Source organism: Triticum aestivum, chromosome 6A, assembly GCF_018294505.1.
Source record: "Triticum aestivum cultivar Chinese Spring chromosome 6A, IWGSC CS RefSeq v2.1, whole genome shotgun sequence".
Taxonomy (NCBI): Eukaryota; Viridiplantae; Streptophyta; class Magnoliopsida; order Poales; family Poaceae; genus Triticum; species Triticum aestivum.
In genome coordinates, this window is record NC_057809.1 from 108,042,626 (window position 1) to 108,059,111 (window position 16,486).

At 47.4% G+C, this 16,486-nt stretch overlaps 1 protein-coding gene and 1 long non-coding RNA gene across 22 annotated transcripts; both read left to right on the forward strand.

Moving 5' to 3' along the window:
• Positions 1-1,126: 1,126 nt before the first annotated feature.
• Positions 1,127-6,098, forward strand: LOC123132357 (uncharacterized). 21 transcript variants are annotated; one of them, XR_006464667.1, is made up of 9 exons: positions 1,127-1,285; positions 1,342-1,407; positions 2,930-2,968; positions 3,065-3,295; positions 3,509-3,585; positions 3,741-3,882; positions 3,984-4,059; positions 4,579-5,325; positions 5,840-6,098. It is a non-coding gene; the product is annotated as an uncharacterized lncRNA (long non-coding RNA). The 21 variants fall into 21 exon arrangements; XR_006464661.1 differs by having other exon boundaries at positions 1,132-1,285; positions 1,342-2,968; XR_006464654.1 differs by having other exon boundaries at positions 1,157-2,968; positions 4,579-4,714; positions 5,120-5,325.
• Positions 6,099-10,938: 4,840 nt separating this feature from the next.
• LOC123132358 (uncharacterized) lies at positions 10,939-15,304 on the forward strand. The gene is made up of 6 exons (XM_044552133.1): positions 10,939-11,294; positions 11,841-11,973; positions 12,143-12,246; positions 12,912-13,056; positions 13,141-13,281; positions 13,370-15,304. Exons 1-6 carry the CDS (start codon positions 11,254-11,256, stop codon positions 14,951-14,953), a joined length of 2,148 nt encoding a protein of 715 aa, XP_044408068.1. The 5' UTR covers positions 10,939-11,253; the 3' UTR covers positions 14,954-15,304.
• Positions 15,305-16,486: the final 1,182 nt, after the last annotated feature.

Here is a 16,486-nt window from a genome sequence, read left to right on the forward strand (position 1 = left end):
TCTTTCTTGGAAGCGTCATTTTGGTTTGGTGCTTCTCCCCGCGGCCTTGGCTCCGGAGGGAATTCTCAGATCCGCGGGATCGGGCGATGAAGGCGTCTCCACGTATTCTTTCTCCTTGGGGGCATCGTCTCAGAGCCGGTTACAACTGGAGACCGGTGGAAGGCGGCATCTTCGCCGCGTGGTTGCTGAGGCGACCGTTTTGGGGCGCTGATTTCTGTTTGGCAACGATGATGGCGTCGAGAGGAGCTTGGGTCGCGGCTCGGGCTTTGGTAGTCGGATCTTTCCGGCGTGTCCGAGGTGCTCTTTCGTGGGTTGCCCGGTTGCTTTGATGTCGGAGCTGCGGTGGAGCGGATCCAGGTGGTGATGATGACAGGCGCTCGGTGGTCGTTTGCGGCAGGCACGATCTGCGCAAGTTCTGCATATCTCCAGGGCAATGATCGTCGTCAAAGTCAGAGCTGTCAGTTGTTCGTGCGTGTCGCCATCTGTTGGCATGTGCCATCGTGGAGTGTGTTCCATGTCGGTGGCCAGGTTGGGCGGTGGTGCCCATGTGTTTATGGGTTGGGTTGTTTCGATTTTAGCCCGATTTTCCATCAATTAACCCGACATTTCTCACTTCTTCTTAATCTACTACCACTATAAAAGGAAGAGAGCGACAGATCCAAACAATCACAACCATCCATCATGAACATCTAATGGTCCGTAGTTTTTTTATGTTTAATACTAGCAAGCCACTAATCACGCAGTAAGCAAAAGGACCCGCACGACTAATCCTCCCCATTCCTTCATCCTGAACAAAACTGCCCGCACGAACCCACGACCTTCGCTGCTCCTCCTCTGCTACCCACGCCTCCCGCAGATCCTCCGCTCGGCCGCTCCCCGCAGATCCTCTGCTGCCCCACGGACGCGACCGCGGACTGCCGCCGCCGATGATCCCATCTGATGGCGGCGCCGACCCATCCCTGGCGCTGGATGCGGCGACCTCCGGCAGAGGCGCGCCCGGCCGCGCCTTCCCCAGCACAGTCTCGCCGGGCTGCCTCCGCTCCTCCGGCAGCGCCGCGCCCGTCCGCCGCAGCCCGCCGGCGAGGGCACAATCGGTGCCGACCTGCACGCGCAAGGGGAGGCGGCAGGAGCAGTCGTGCAAGGGCAGGACCAGCCGTGCGGTCAATCGAGCGATCCTTTTGCATCTTGGCCGCCATGTCCCCCGCCGTCGACGACGCCCGCTGTGGCGATCTCCGCCCTGGCGACCAGCTCTGCCTCGCCTGCCAAATCAAATCTACGAACTAAGGTTGATTTCTATGACTTCAGTTCGCTGGTGGTACTGGCATAACGCTTATGTTGCAGGCTTCTCCAGAATGATTCCTCATAAGAGATATCTCAACCAGTCATAAGTTAGCCTGAAGACATAAGGTGCAGATATTCTTCCTTGGTATAAGAGATACTTTCAACTAATCACACGTGCAATGTTACATTTGAGTAAGGGATTACCATGTTCTCTGAATTTTCTACCCGACAGATATGTTCAACTATATTTAGAGTATTCTGATAAAGGGTTTACCCCCGCTTTATATTATAGAGCATCCGGATATTTAGAGTATTATACATCTCTAATCTGCATATTTGAGACCAACATGATAATGTTCCATACTTCTTAAGCCATTTTGGTGCCACCTATTGTACCATCATTTTTTGCTTCAGGTATTGTCCTCATTTCCAAACAATTCCATTGTCTTCGCTTCTCTACTCACATGTGTTTTTTAGTCTTCCTCTCACTCTTTTGAGCTTCTACAGAACTGATGTCTGACTGCTATGTTTACCCTTCTGAATAATACCCTTGTCAAGTTTTCAGCTTTTAATGTAAAACTGTAACCAATTACCGAAATTTTGGAGTTCTTTTTCACCTTTTCTTGTCCGGTTGTGGATAAAAAAAACTTATGCTGAATCATTGCGTCTCCAGACGAGCAGTGCAGATTTGAGAGTTAGGTTATTTGTCAAAAGTTTTCCGTTTTATCCATACAATAGTAAAATTAGTTTTACATAATTTGAATGTGTGCTCGCATGAGCTTGTAAACTTCTCTCGTGTGTCCACACAAGGGCGGAAGGAAGATTCTTTCTGTGAAGAAACCTATTTTGTATGAAGTTGTAGTTGATTTTGTCGGACTGGGAAGTGATGGATGCACCAAGTAGGTGGTCTTTATTTCTGGGATTAGAATTTTCAAAAGGACTGTTTCTTCTCACCTTGATCTTGTGATCTAATGAAATTTATTCCTGATTTTTATCAGGGACACAACAGTGAAGATGTTTTTGAATTTCGTGTTGTAGCTAAATGGTGAAGTTTTCATGAATTCATGTTATGAATTGGTTCTCACTTTTTTTATCATAACCTTTTATTATCTCATGATTTATTGATTTTTTTTGTTTTTTCTATTGATATTTCTGTTTGCAAAACGATTATTAGATATTGGAGAATTAACGAGGTATGGCTACTGCCAAGCATGCTTTCAGAAGTACACGATTCAAGAGATTTTCTATTTTGGCAGAAGTTGGTGTGCCTACTGACAAGTGTGCTCTGAAAATTAGTCAATTACTGCACCAGCTGGACTTATAGATCGGTTCACAAGGTTCTTTCTGGACAGTAGTAATGGTTTTAATACATTTAAAACATGTATGGTTATTTGATTCATGAACAAAACAAATATATTCTCTTTTGAGCTTTGGGCATTTCACATATGACCATTGTACTGTTGCACTATTACTACGACCTATGTGAAAGGTAAATAAACCTTTCAGCAACATATGTTGGTATAATTCTCTCCCAACTAGCATTATATGCCATATATAGTTGTTTTTTTTTACCGAAATGTTAGGAGCCTCGTGTATAAGGTATGCAGAAATTCTCACTTTGGGGTAGTGATTAATTCTTCATGTGCAGTAACCTGGAGAGATGGTGCTGGTGGATTCTAGCCGCAAGGTGAGTGGCTTGATCCTTGATTAATCATGTTTAATTTTAAATGGATGTGAAGTGATTGTCCTAGATCAATGTGTGATTTATGTGCAAATGCTACAGTCGAAGACATGCAGTTGCTTGCCGTCGATGAAGCAACATCAACATGGGTAGCTGATCCAGTCATCTGTTAGTCTGTTCGTCTTTCTTCCTTGCACTTTGTTCTTCAGTCATGTGTTGGGCATCCTTCCCCATGCTACTGACTCTATGGTGTCGCTGGCCCATGCTTCTGACTCTCCAGACATATACTCACTTGTTAGAAATCCCATGGCAATTGCTTTCATGTGAATTTTGGTTAGTACTCCGTATTTATGATGCTGCTGGCCTCATTGCTCTGAATATACTACCACACTGCATGATAAAATCAACAATGACTTTTCTTAATGCATGTAAATTATCGCTTCTCTGTAATGTTTGATGTCAATTTATTCCATGACAATGGTGCAAACTAGGATCTGACCGGACAAGACAGCCGCATATTTAGTTTAGGTGTTGCTGTTACTGCAGGCCCTTGTCCAGATGGAGGACTTGGCTTCTTCAGTGAGGATAATTCAATACTGCACTTTGATTCAATAGAGTGCGAGGTAATTTTCTTCTTACCTGATGTGGTTACATCTAAGTAAAATTTCCTTTGGGTGCTTCAACACCAACCGGGCTTCTGTCTATAGAGTTGTTTTTATTTATATTTCTTGAGCTGATGTTGTTGCTTCTCATTTTTTATATTTGTTTCTTGATATAGCTTCATTCGGGTTTAAGTGCGTTGCTGCTGGTCGCCTCTTGTGATTGTGTACAGCTTGCTTCTGACATAGCCAAGATTAAAGGAGAGGGGAGTCATTGCTGATGGCTTGGAACTTTTTGGTGCATCATGCTATGCGACTAAGGTGCAATGCCTTATCCATTGAAGCTTTTGTTTCTTCATCTAACATGTACACCTTGAACAGAACCATCTTCTTTTTGTTTCTTTTTTTTCAATTCTGGATAGGTCACCCTGACAGACACTTGGTGAGATGTTTGAAGCTGCTCATAGTATCATGACCTAGCTTGGAGACTGTGCCAAGGTATCATCTGCAGTGTCATGTCTGTGTTCTGTCTAAATAGCATGCAATGCTTTACATTGGCATCAGAAAGTCCACTTCAATATCATTTTTTGGCTGCTTTATAGTATTAGTACTACTATTTTTCTTCTGTAATCATGGATTTGCAATTTGACTGAAGCTGTAAATTTTGATATGTTGCCTTGTGGTTAAGTTGTATACCCATTACAGTGGTACGTATCCTTCATTACAAAGAGCCAGTTTGTCGTTGCAGTGTTTTTCTATTCACTTAAATCTATACATAGTTAGATGTCTTTCCCGATGTGCAAAACTCGATGGATGGCACATAAATTGCTTGTTTAACAGATGGAATTCAGGGATTTATGGCATTCATTATATTGATTATAATGCTCTGTACATATTCATTATATTGGTGAGTGCGAAATAGAGTGCAATGCACGCGCCAGCATGATCAGATCATTGGTAGATCAATTTTGAAGCCTGGCTGATGAATGACTAGCTTATATGGTTCTGTTGTTGTAGGCTGAAGTTTTCTTTCTTGGGCAACTAAGGCAGAAGAACCTGGTGAAATTGGTTGGGTAGTGCTACGAGCATGAACACCGGATGTTGGTGTACAAATTCATGAGCGTTGGGAGCCTTGAGACGCACCTCTTCAAAAGTGAGTTCTTCACTGCTTTCTGTCAATTGATCATTCCAAGTATTAGTATGTTTGGTGGTTCCTGAGACCAGCAAGATAAAGAAAAATGTTACTCCCTCCAATACAAAATAAGTGTCGTGGTTTTAATTAAAATTTGAACTAAAACCATGACACTTACTATGGATTTGTAAGAGTAATTCAGAATTCTGAGCACGTACGAGTGCCATCTGGTCCATTGATGATGAACTGTTCTTGTCCCCTGAACTTTCTTTTCCATAAGTCACAAGTCAAGAGGATAGCTGAGCTCTCTCTCCCTTCCAAAGGGACTACACTTTCTCTTTTTAAAATCAGATGAATGTAAATATTCGATATTTACTAAAAAGGGATACTGGATATTTTGGATTGAAAATTTACTTGTCCGACCAGCTTCTTGGTACTTGTAAGTTAGTACAACTCTTGGTCAATGTGGATGAGGAAACTGACCTGAAACATCCTATTTCCTTCACGTATAAATGGCTCCCTCCTGCGGATGATAAGGATGAAGATCGCCGTCAGCCCAAGGGCCTTAACTTTCTCCATGACGCCAACCTGCCGGTGATCTACAAGCAGGCCTTCAACATCTACTGGACTAGGTAGGTCACACGTAACTTGAGACTTTCTGCTAAGAAAAGAAGCAGTTCTCAAATGTCTCTCATTTTGGAACTTTAGTGATGGTTACTGAAAAATGGGATCAAACAGTACATCACACCTCTTATGCTGAAATTACCACAAAAGTATGTGACAAATGAAAAAAATAATTTGATCTTCAATCTTAATTTCAAATCTTTACCTTTTGACCTGTTGAACCATCAAAGATGCCATGTTTCTGAGCTTTAGCTAGCCCAGTGCGTTAAGTGTAGCTCTGACCTGACTGGAACTCTGAATATTCTTGGATGGATGCCAAACCTGAGAAATCCTATGAACATTTTGCCGTCATGGTCACATAATTGTCCAGTGAGATATGAAGCTTCTTGTGTACTTTGTCCACCTATATTTGAGAATGATTCCACTTTTTGAACAAGAATACTTTAAAGTATTTACCCCAGGTATCTGTAAGCTATTACAAGGATCGAACTTATTTCCATCTTTCTTCGGTGCAAGCTGCAGGGTCAGTTTGAGCCTTCACGAGCTCGACATCGGAGCCAGCACTCTACATGCTTATCGACGCGGTGGCCATCGAGGTCAAACTTGTCCGGAAATACTTGTCGGAGTAATGGATGTATCTATACGCATTTTAGTTTTAGACACATCCATTTTTATGCATTTCTTCGACATGTACTGTGATTTGTGAAGACGTGCGTTGCACGTACACGCTAACTAGTCAATGAAAATGGCAAGTCTTTTGCCTTGTTTTAAAAAAACTAAATCATCATTATCTAAAATTGCATTAGGCTCAAATTGGTAGTTTTTCTAAATGAAGGTGAACATTTTACTAGAGAGAAGTCCTCGGTTAATTAACGAACAAAAACCATCACACCCCGCAAGCGGTGCATACAAAATATCTTTTTTTTGAAACGCATACAAAATATCTTACATAGACCACCGAGAAGAAAACTACATCAAGATTACATTGATGTCATCGCCACCCCTCTTTCTCTAAACAAGCCATCCCGACTTGATCACCGACAAGTACAACCATCGATCCGGCCGTGCCAAGTGACTAAATTAGTAGCAGTGGTTTTTACTCTTTGTTGTCTGTGAGAGGGAGGTGAGGACAACATAGTTTGACGTTGTTCAAACCCTTAGATTTTTTTTGGTTTAGAGGAAACTTGTAGAAATTTCATATAATAGGATTTCTATAGAAAAAATTCATTTAGAACCCTTTGGTTTGTATGAAAGAAATTCTATTTATATAGAGGAATTCTTTCTATCTTTCACAATTCATAGGAAAATAAATATTAGCCTAGATTCAATGAAAAAAAATTCTATGATGTAAATCAAAAGACATCTTCTTTTCTATTCCTACTCATAGGATTTGAGATACATGTCATCACATTTTCTATGATTTTCTTATTCCTACGATTTTCCTACTTTATGAACTAAAGAAGGCCTTAGCTGAAATTGACATATAACCGTGTCAATACATGAAACGTCGTGTCGGTCACTAACGGAGAGAGATCATCAGTTTCTTCCGGCATATATTCGCAAAAGAAAAAACGTCCTTGTATATCTATGCAAGATATACTCCATGGAAAAAGATAATCACAAGATGTGTGTACACTTGCTTAACAAGTCATACTACTACCTACTTAAGTGTGCACCCACATTACCAAATCATTAATGCATACGTATGTAGGTACGCACACAAACACGCACATATCCTAGCCATTTTCACTCGGTGGTTATCCTGACGCATTTCCTTTTTTTTGCGCGGATGCATTTCCTTTGTTGTTGAAAAGGTGGTCATCCTGACCCTGGGACTATAAGCATCGACGCACAAAACAGGCAGGAGTAGTGGTGCTAACCAGCGACATGTTTCCATGAACCGGTTCACCGGAGCAGTCTTGCAGGATTAGTCAGCATGTTGTCTGGTCGGTGTACCCACTGGAGATAAGATCGTGCAATCTATAGCACCACCGAGTCACTGACAGCCTTTTTTTGTGTGCGAATGAGTCACTGACAGCCTTAATTAAGAGTGATCATTGTGATTAAGATTCTCTACCTATCACGGATTACATGTGAGGCCAACTTCACGGCGCGACCCTATCCTGTCCGGCCCGTTCGTTTGGGGTAAAAGGGACAAAAAGGCGGCCCAACGCGCGGGAGCAAACGGACTTTTGTCCGCTTTGTGTCCGCTTTCGACCCATCTTCGGCCCAAACTTGCGCCGTTTTTGGGGTGAAAAGGACAGCGCGCGGATGGGCGGGATGCGCGCGCTTGTCCTCCCCTGGCCCGTCTGTCGGTAGGAGAAACCAAAAAAACTCCGACGACCATTTGGCGCCATTTCCCCCAAACCCTCTCACGTCCCTCCCGCTGCCCCCCCTCTCTCCCCCATCCATGGCCGACGCCCCGCCGAGTTTCGGCGGCCTGGCCGTCGACCCGACCGCAAAGGTGAAGAAGAAGGCGCCAAGGAAGCCGCGGTCGGAATACACGCCGGAGGAGATCGCCAAGTTGGACGCGGAATCGGCGAAGAGGAGGGAACGGAGAGCGGCCGTCAAGATGAATGCCGCCGCGGCCAAGTTCGCCGCCCAGCGCGAGGAGCTGGAGGCCGCGCGGCGCAAGGCCGCTGCCGACGAGAAGGAGGACCTCGTCAACAAAGCGCACGCCATCCTCATGCTTGGCATGGGCCGTCCGGCGGGGTTCCATGCAGCGGCCGTCGGCCTGGCGAGCACAGGCTCGTCGATCGCCCGGCCTACGCACTGCCAGTCGCCGACGTCGCGCGCCGCGCCCATGTCGCCCGACTTTCCTCCACCCAGGCACGACGGCCAGACCCGTTTCTCGGCGTCGCCGGACGTGGGCTTGTTCGCGCCGTCCACACCACGCCCCGCGACCGTCATCGACCTCAACGTGACGCCTGGGTCCAGCAGCGGCGGGCGGCCTTCCGTCGAGATGCAAAGAAAGCAGGCGCGTGCACCGTTCACGGGCACCATGCCGGCCCCCCGCGTGTTGTTTGACGAAATGCCAACCTCAACGCCGACGGTGGACGACCCCTTCTACAACCAGTACATGGAGGGCGTGATCTTCCAGGATGGGCATGGCCGTGCCTACGACCCCGATGAGACCCAAAGTCAGGATGGCCGCGCCCAGTACGTGCCCGATGAAGAGGCCGACAACCGTGCTGACTACGACCATGGTGATTCGTGGCATGAAGACGATGACATCTATGTCGAAGGTGAAGATGAAGATGAAGCCAATGATGTTGATATTAGTGGCGCTCCATTGTTCATAGACGAGCTCACCCAAAAAGCGGAAGCACAAAAGAAGCGGAAGAGCATTCGCACCGGTTCATATACACAAAATGAGGACAAATTGATTTGCCAATGTTGGATGGAGATTAGCCAAGATCCAAGGGACCGACGCGCAACAAAAGGGCATTGTTTTTTGGACGAGAGTCCACAAAACATTCCATGAAAGGAAGATGTTTGAGCCCTACCAAATTACAAGCAACCGTGGCATCGGTTCGATTCAAAAAAGATGGTTGTTCATCCAACAAGAGTGCAACAAGTATTGTGCCGCACTTGAGAGCGTTGAAGCACGACCCGTGAGTGGTCTCGGCGTTAGAGACATGGCATGCTCTTCTCTTTCTAGCCCTTGCTACGGCCATGAGACTTCGGCCGTGTATATGTTGCATGTTCACTTGTTGTTGATCATGTGGTGTAGGCATTTCAATCTTTGGAGGCATTCAAGGCCCGACACAATGACAAGCCATTCACTCTTTCGCATTGTTGGACGATCATCAACAATTGCCCTAAGTTCAAGGATCAATACCGTGAACTTCAAAGGAAGAGAGGCAAGAAGACGGCCAAGTTCGCCGGAGGTGGGGATGGCGAGGCGTTGAAGAGGCCGAGGGGTAAGACCAACTCAAAGGTAGACGACATACGTGACGCCTCATCCATGGCCTTGCATGAGACTTTGCATGGTATGATGTCACATAAGGATGTGAGGGACGAGAAAAAGCGGCAAAGCAAGAACGAGCAAATGAAGCAATACCTAGATCTCCAACGACAGAAGCTTGAGATGGAGGAGGCGGCCAAGAAGAGGAAGATAGACATGAAGGAGGCGGCCCGGCAAAGGCAGCTCGATATGGAAGAGGCCGCCCGGCAAAGGCAGCTCGACATCGAGGCCACCAATGCCGCTACCAAAGCGAAGGAGGTGGCCCTTGCGATCATGAGCGTGGACTTGTCGAAGATGAGTGACAAGACGAGGGCCTGGTTCGAGGCCAAGCAGAAGGAGATGCTCGACGCCGAAGGCCTGAACTAGGTCGTCCAATCGGCGTGGCCGTTCTTTTTGGAGGCTGGCATGGGTGCCGCCCGCCCGCTGGGCCGCTGGCAGTGTGCCGGCGAAAAAACATTCATTTTGGAGGTCGGCTGTGTTGCCGGCCGTTGGCTGTGTTGCCGGTAAGGACAACTATTCATTTTGGAGGCTGACTGTGTTGCCGGCCGCTGGCTGTGTTGCCGGCGATAGTCGTGTAGGCCGCTGGCTTTGTTGCCGGCGTGATGAACTCGAGTCGTGAACTGGGGCTTGGCATTTGAAACGTCCTTTTTTTTAAATAGACGCGAACATGATGCGGCAAAAGGATGCGGCCGCGCATTGGGCGCACGGCCACCGCATTCCAGGACAGGCCCGGATACGACCCCAAATCCCTATCTAAAAGGACAAAAATCGGACATCCGTTTGGGATCGCGCGATGGAGTTGGGCTGAAGTCTTCAAAGCGGACACACGCATTGGTGGCGACGCACAAACAAACAGCTCCGTTGGCGTCACTTTATTTTAAAATCCGTGGGGCCCACTCCCGGTGAGTGCTGTACTAGTACAAAGGGTACGTGGAGCTTATCATTAAATGCATTTCATTTCCATCATATAGGGTCTATTTTGAGTTAATTTTACTACTACCTTTTAGATCACAGACAAACAGAGAGGAAAGCTAGCTGCCCAAAAGGAAGACAGAAAAGTGATCGAAACTGCTCCACACACGATGTTCTCTGGGCGATCTGTGCACGACAAAGTAATCCAGCGGCCGTTGCTTCGTTGCGGAGCAGATTCCTACGCTGGATTTAACCGTCGTCTGCAAATCGTCTGATATTGTCGTCCGCATAGCACTGCTCAAAAGTGATCCCTGAATTCATTTTATTTCCATCTGTATATTTTATCTATTTCGAGTTCCTTTTACCGTTTAGATCACAGACAAATCGGAGAGGAAAGCCAGCCGCCCAAAAGGAAGACAGAAAAAGCGATCCCTGAATTCATTCTAGAGGGGAAGCCCCTAGTTTCTGGCCATGAATCGTGGATGCAGAAACACTTTGGCATTGCACAGAAACAGAAATACTTTCACAAACTGAAGTTTTTTTTTTGATCACTTCACAAACTGAAGTTGAAATGGTGGGAGGGAGCCCATGCACATGGTTACTGCGCCACAAATGGACAATAACTGGACGGATGCACATAAATTTCCAATAGCAGTTACTCTCTCCCTCTCTCTCTATATATCTAGAAGCTGCTGTTCGTCTCCCCAATTTTTTCCACCAAGAAAACCCACCCAATTCCTCCTGCGCGCAACCGCAACAGGAGGAAGCAGGTCTCCTCAGCCACCTGGCCCCTGTTGAGCACCAGCTAACATTAACATTGATTTGTTGGCGTTCCTTCTCCACTACCTCCACCTCCACCTCCCCCCACCCCACCAACGTCCTCCCAATTTCTCCCCTTTTCTCCTCCCTTTCTCGCCACCATTGCCGGCTCCCGCTCCCCCTCCCCACCCGACCTCCACCTCCGCCGCCGCCCACCACTCCAAGCGTAGGCGAAGAGGGAGAGAGCAAAAGGCGGCGCAGGGGAAGGAGGCGGCGGCGGCGGCGGCGGCCATTGGAGATGTTTGACAGCTTGCTCAACTCCAAGTTCCACAACAAATGGTACGGCCCTGGATCCCTCCCTTCTCCCCGTCTGTCCATCCGGCTCTTGCTTTTGCTCTTGCTGGTCCGTGAGAGCTCCAGCTCTTGCTTCTGCTGGTCGCGCCGGCCCGAAATCCAGCGGCTGAGGATTTTTGGGGATGATTTGTGTTGCTCGCCGAGCTCTCCGGCGCTGGCGGCCGGCATTTGTTTGATTTCTGTATTGCTGCGGCCGTCGTTCATCAGAAGTCCGGATTTTTTTTTCAGTTTCCGAGCTGAAAGTTGCTTCGCCTTTAATTCAAGGGCTGTTTCTCTGTCTCGCCTGCCTTTCTCCCCTCTTGTTTGGCTGGAGATTACCAGGCCCGATTCGTGATTCGTGTCGCTGTTTCTTGGATGTGTTCGTCCAGCTTTGCTTGCTCTATGATGGTTTTGGGAATCTGTCCTTTTGGGGGATTGTGTCGCTTGTTCGAGCTGCTGCATCCTCGATTTGGGTGGATCGCATTTTGTTCAGGCTGTTGCATGTTTTTTTCTTGATCTGATTGCTGGATTTGCTACCGCTGTCTGATGCAGCAAGCACGCGATCAAATGCACCCGGACCCGGCTGGATCTGGTGCGCAAGAAGAAGCAGGCCATGGTCAAGTTCCTGAGGAAAGACGTCGCCGACCTCCTCACCAATAACCTTGAATCGCACGCCTTCGGACGGGTACGGCCTGCACACTCAACTCACCGACTTGCACTGCTTACTAATGATTATTACCAGCAGTGTACTCTTTAACTTGGTGCAAACAGCTGCATTTTTTCTTTCTTTTGTAAATGTTGGGCATGGGATGTGTATATATATGATGGATATTTCCTCCTGGGATGGGATGCAGATGGAAGGGCTGATTGTGGAGATGAACCAAGCTTCCTGCTATGACATGATCGAGCAGTATTGCGACTACATAGGGAAGCAGCTCAACAACCTGCAGAAACAGAGGTATCACCGATGTTTATGCTGGGATTGTTAACAAGGGACATGTCGGTCAATGTTGCAATCCCTAGTAATTAAGCTTGAGATCAATTGATGCCATATGTTTCATTCGATTACTGCACCGCAGATGTGTGTTCTACATTTTCTGGTGTATGAGGTCTTTGTGATTTCCTCCCGTATGTGATGTTTCAAAATTGTTGCTTAGTTGACAGCAATAGCTTGACTCTCTGAACCATTTTCTGCATAATGCATGACATGCTCCAGTTTTGATTGAAAACGTAAAATGACACAATTCCTGTCAATTTAGCTGATCAACTAACTTAGTATGTATTAGCTATGTTCTGTAACTATTTGCATGGTTTTTCCAAAGTCTTAGAGGATCTCGAAACTGCAAATAAGCATATACTCCCTCCGTCTGAAAAAGCTTCCCTTAATGGATGTATCTAGCATCAAGTTTTTTCGGACGGAGGGAGTACTAGCTTTCTGCACAATTGTTCAGTATCAGTGGGTATATACCCAACTTCCATACTAGATGTGTTGTTCGTGTTTTGCTATATCAATCAAGCATATGCACCTCTTACAGAAGTTACGAATACTTCTGGTTGCATTCAGTTATGATTACGCAACTTCCTTGTATAGTTGATCACTAACATATGGTGCTCTATTTACAGTGAATGCCCTCATGAAGCCTTGGGAGCTGTGTCAACTCTGATTTTCGCTGCTGCTAGATATCCTGATTTACCTGAACTGTGTGAACTCAGACATGTATTCACAGAGAAATATGGGGCTTCCATTGAACCTTTTGTTAGCTCTGAGGTGCATACCATGCTGTGATTTTTGTGTTTTGAGTTGCTCTCTTTGTTGCACCTATGCTGATTAACTTAACCCTTACGTGGACAGTTTGTTCAGAAGCTTCAGAACAAATCATTTACTAAGGAGGAGAAGTTGCAAGTGATTGAAGATGTTGCTGAAGAATTTGCGATCCCGTTTAATACCAAGACATTTGAACGACAGATATCTGGTGTGCCTCTAAATAAAAAGGTATGTTTTAGGGAACTTACTGGTTTATACCGCCCATCCTTTTTATTAACAACTCGAATGGTCATTCACTTGTGATCTTTTTTACCAGGAACTTCTGAAGAAGGGTTCATTCAACGGTGTAGAGGTTGAAGCATCAGGGCGCAATGGACACAGGGTAGATAAGCATGCTGTGCTTGACAGGAAATCTAAATCTATACCTGATGGCCGTGAATGGAAGCAAGAATTTCAGATAAAACCAAAAGATATTCATGTCGTTCCTGATTACATTGGTCAAGTTGGTGAGAACAGCAGAAAGAACTATTCAGATAAACCTGTTGAGAAGAAACATTTGGATAGTGATGTGCCTCCTGTGGACATGAAGCGAAGGAATGGTCATCAAAAGGAGGTCAACAAAGACGAGAAAAAGGGCGGTCAGTCTTGGAGGGAACTGATGAATGCAGAGGAGCTGGATCTCAATGGCTCAAAGAAGCAGGAGGTTGCCGTGGCAAAATCTGTTCAAAGAGAAATGAAGAAAATAGTTCTTCCATACACAGACCTAAAGGAAACTGAGAAGAAAGACGGCGCCGAAAAGGCTAATGCCGAAGGCTACCATCGGACCCACATGGCTGCTGGCACTGATCATAACTGGGGACATGCTGACTTGGGGCTTAAAACCCTGGGCCTGGAAAAGCAAGAAACTGAATCAGCTGGCACCTTGAATGGCAATGGCAAAGCAGTAAACAAGGTTCCTCCATATTCCAAGCCGTACAGAGCGACGAGCGAGAAGTCTGCTGAAGAAGATAATAATGGCTTGTACAATCGAGCACGGCATATGGGAGAGTTTGGACAGCCAGTGCAAGATAGGCAGCAAATGCCAGAGAAGCTTGTCAACATGCGGCCTCCCTATGTGAAGCCAAACTCTAGCATGAAGCCCGCGCATGAAAATCCAACAGATCAAGCTGCTCATGGTTACAAGCTCAACGGCTCGGAAGCAACGGGTCACCGGAGAGACGGTCTGGTCGACGATGATGGTGCACCTCCTCGGCCCGTTTCCGTCAGAAGGAAAAGTTCAAGGCCACCAACACACGGTTCTTTGTATGACGAGGCGGCCAATGATGAAAAGGTGGCAAGCCAAACCCCTGGTGGCCGAACAAGGCGTCCAAGCAGCAGGAATGGCTCCCAAGACGACCATGAGCGACGAAGGCACTCGAGCAGGCGTAACGGGTCGACGAGTGGCAGCGACTACCAGACAGAGGAGGATGAGACTGACACTGCGATTGATTTTGGCAATCTGTTGCCCCGAGCGCCTCGTAAGCACCGGAGCAGGAGTGCTCATCCCCGTGAAGGAGGGGGGCACGACGACGAGGAGAGGATGATGGATAAGCTTCTGAGGCATTACAGCAAGAAGGGGATGGAGAGGGAGGAGGAGCACAAGACGAGGGCCAAGTCCAGGACTCCCCGGCCTCGAGCAGATCAACCTGCTGATGGCAACAACAGAGACGGAGCGCCCAGTCATCCAGAGAGGACAGTGTCTCTGCCTACAGAATCAGGTTCCCCGGTGGGGAGGACGAAGGCTCCGGCTCCTGCTCGGTCCATCTCGCTGCAGCAGGACACGTCCAGGGGGAACGTGCACCCGAAGATGCCGGATTTCGACGAACTTGCTGCGCGGATCAGCGCTTTGAAGAGGCCATGAGTTGCCTGTCACCAGACCGTGTGTTTTACCACAGCAACAGATCTCATGACGGCGATCACATGATTCAGAGGATCTCCTGAGGTAGTTGCATGCCTCCTTGCACCTTGGTGGCCTGGCCTTGTTTCGATCTTTCTTTGGTGGTATACTTGCATTGCATTGCATTGCTCCCTGTGTGCGATGTCTAGGTAGAGAGCATTGGTTGGAGAATTCGAGCGGGCAATTTGATAGGGAATACCATACTATATACATGTTGTTGGGTGCGGTTGTTTGATGTGCTCATGTGCTTGTCTGTCAGTGTATGTATAGATGCCGTTGATGAGGCTATACTGAAAGTGATGATTTCTTCATTCTTGTTTCCGTTGGTGCTGTGTGCATGTGAGTTTTAAGTTTGTATGCGTTTGACATTTCAACCTTGAATTTCTGACCCATGACAACATTACTATTAGTCAGACTGGCCACGTTGAGTCGAAGCATTTTCTGGTTGTTTCTCGCAGGAAAGGCCGAGCGAGCATGTGGCCGCCGGCGCAATAAACGGCGCCGACGCCGACGCCGAGTGACTTCCTGGCCTAACAATAATCTACGCACGCACGTTCTCTTCATAGAACTTCAAATTAGCTGGGTCAGTTCAGTACCGAACTAAACTACTGCTGGCGTATAGGAATCTGATGCCGGCGAATTCCGTGGATTCTCCTGACAGAAGAAGAAAGCATGCCAGGCACGTCTCGCAGCTAGCCCAGGGACCTCATGACGCCGACGACGAGATGCAGGATGCGGCTGTCGCCGCCGCCGCCGTCGAGCATGCCGTCGCAGACGAGCCGCTCCAGCCGGGGGTCCCTCGGCAGCGCCCCGCCGTGGTACAGCACGGTCGCCGCAACCGCCGCCGGCGGCCTGCTCGCGACGCACGCCGCCAGCCTCGCCACCGCCCGGAGAAACAGCGGCAGGAGACCCTGCGCAAACCCAAGAATAAATCAGCAAACTGTACCCAACGAACAGAAACATAGCACGTTCGCACAGTAAAAAATGGATCAAAATGCTCGTGGGTAGAAACAGAGCAGCGCTCACCATCGCATGGCCTTCCGGTTACCTCCGGCGGGCGCTTCTCGCGCGATCGGCGGGTAGATATACCTTTTGTGCACTTCTCCTTTCTGGGGCCGGTTTGAAGCTATCCCATTTATACGCGGGCACTCCAAGATAACTAACTGCCTAGGTAGGCTCTGCTTGCGACGCAAGAATTTCTTAGGATACATCAGAGCTGATTTTTTTTCTTCTTCTTGGGGCACAAGAATTATTTGGACAATAAATACGTTTTCAGCGTGAATCTGAAAGGAACGGGGTTTCCATGTGGGGCTCGACGCGACGGGATTCGCTAGGTAAAGGGCTGGCGATGGCAGCAACGGACGGTCGTTGCACACTAGGCTAGTCTCGTCTATGTAAACTTGGCACGCCTCTAGCTGCGGCTCTCTTGGTTCCTCCTCCCTGCCTTTTGTTCTTCACAAAAAGAGGTTTTTATACATATATTTACTGGTTCTGCTT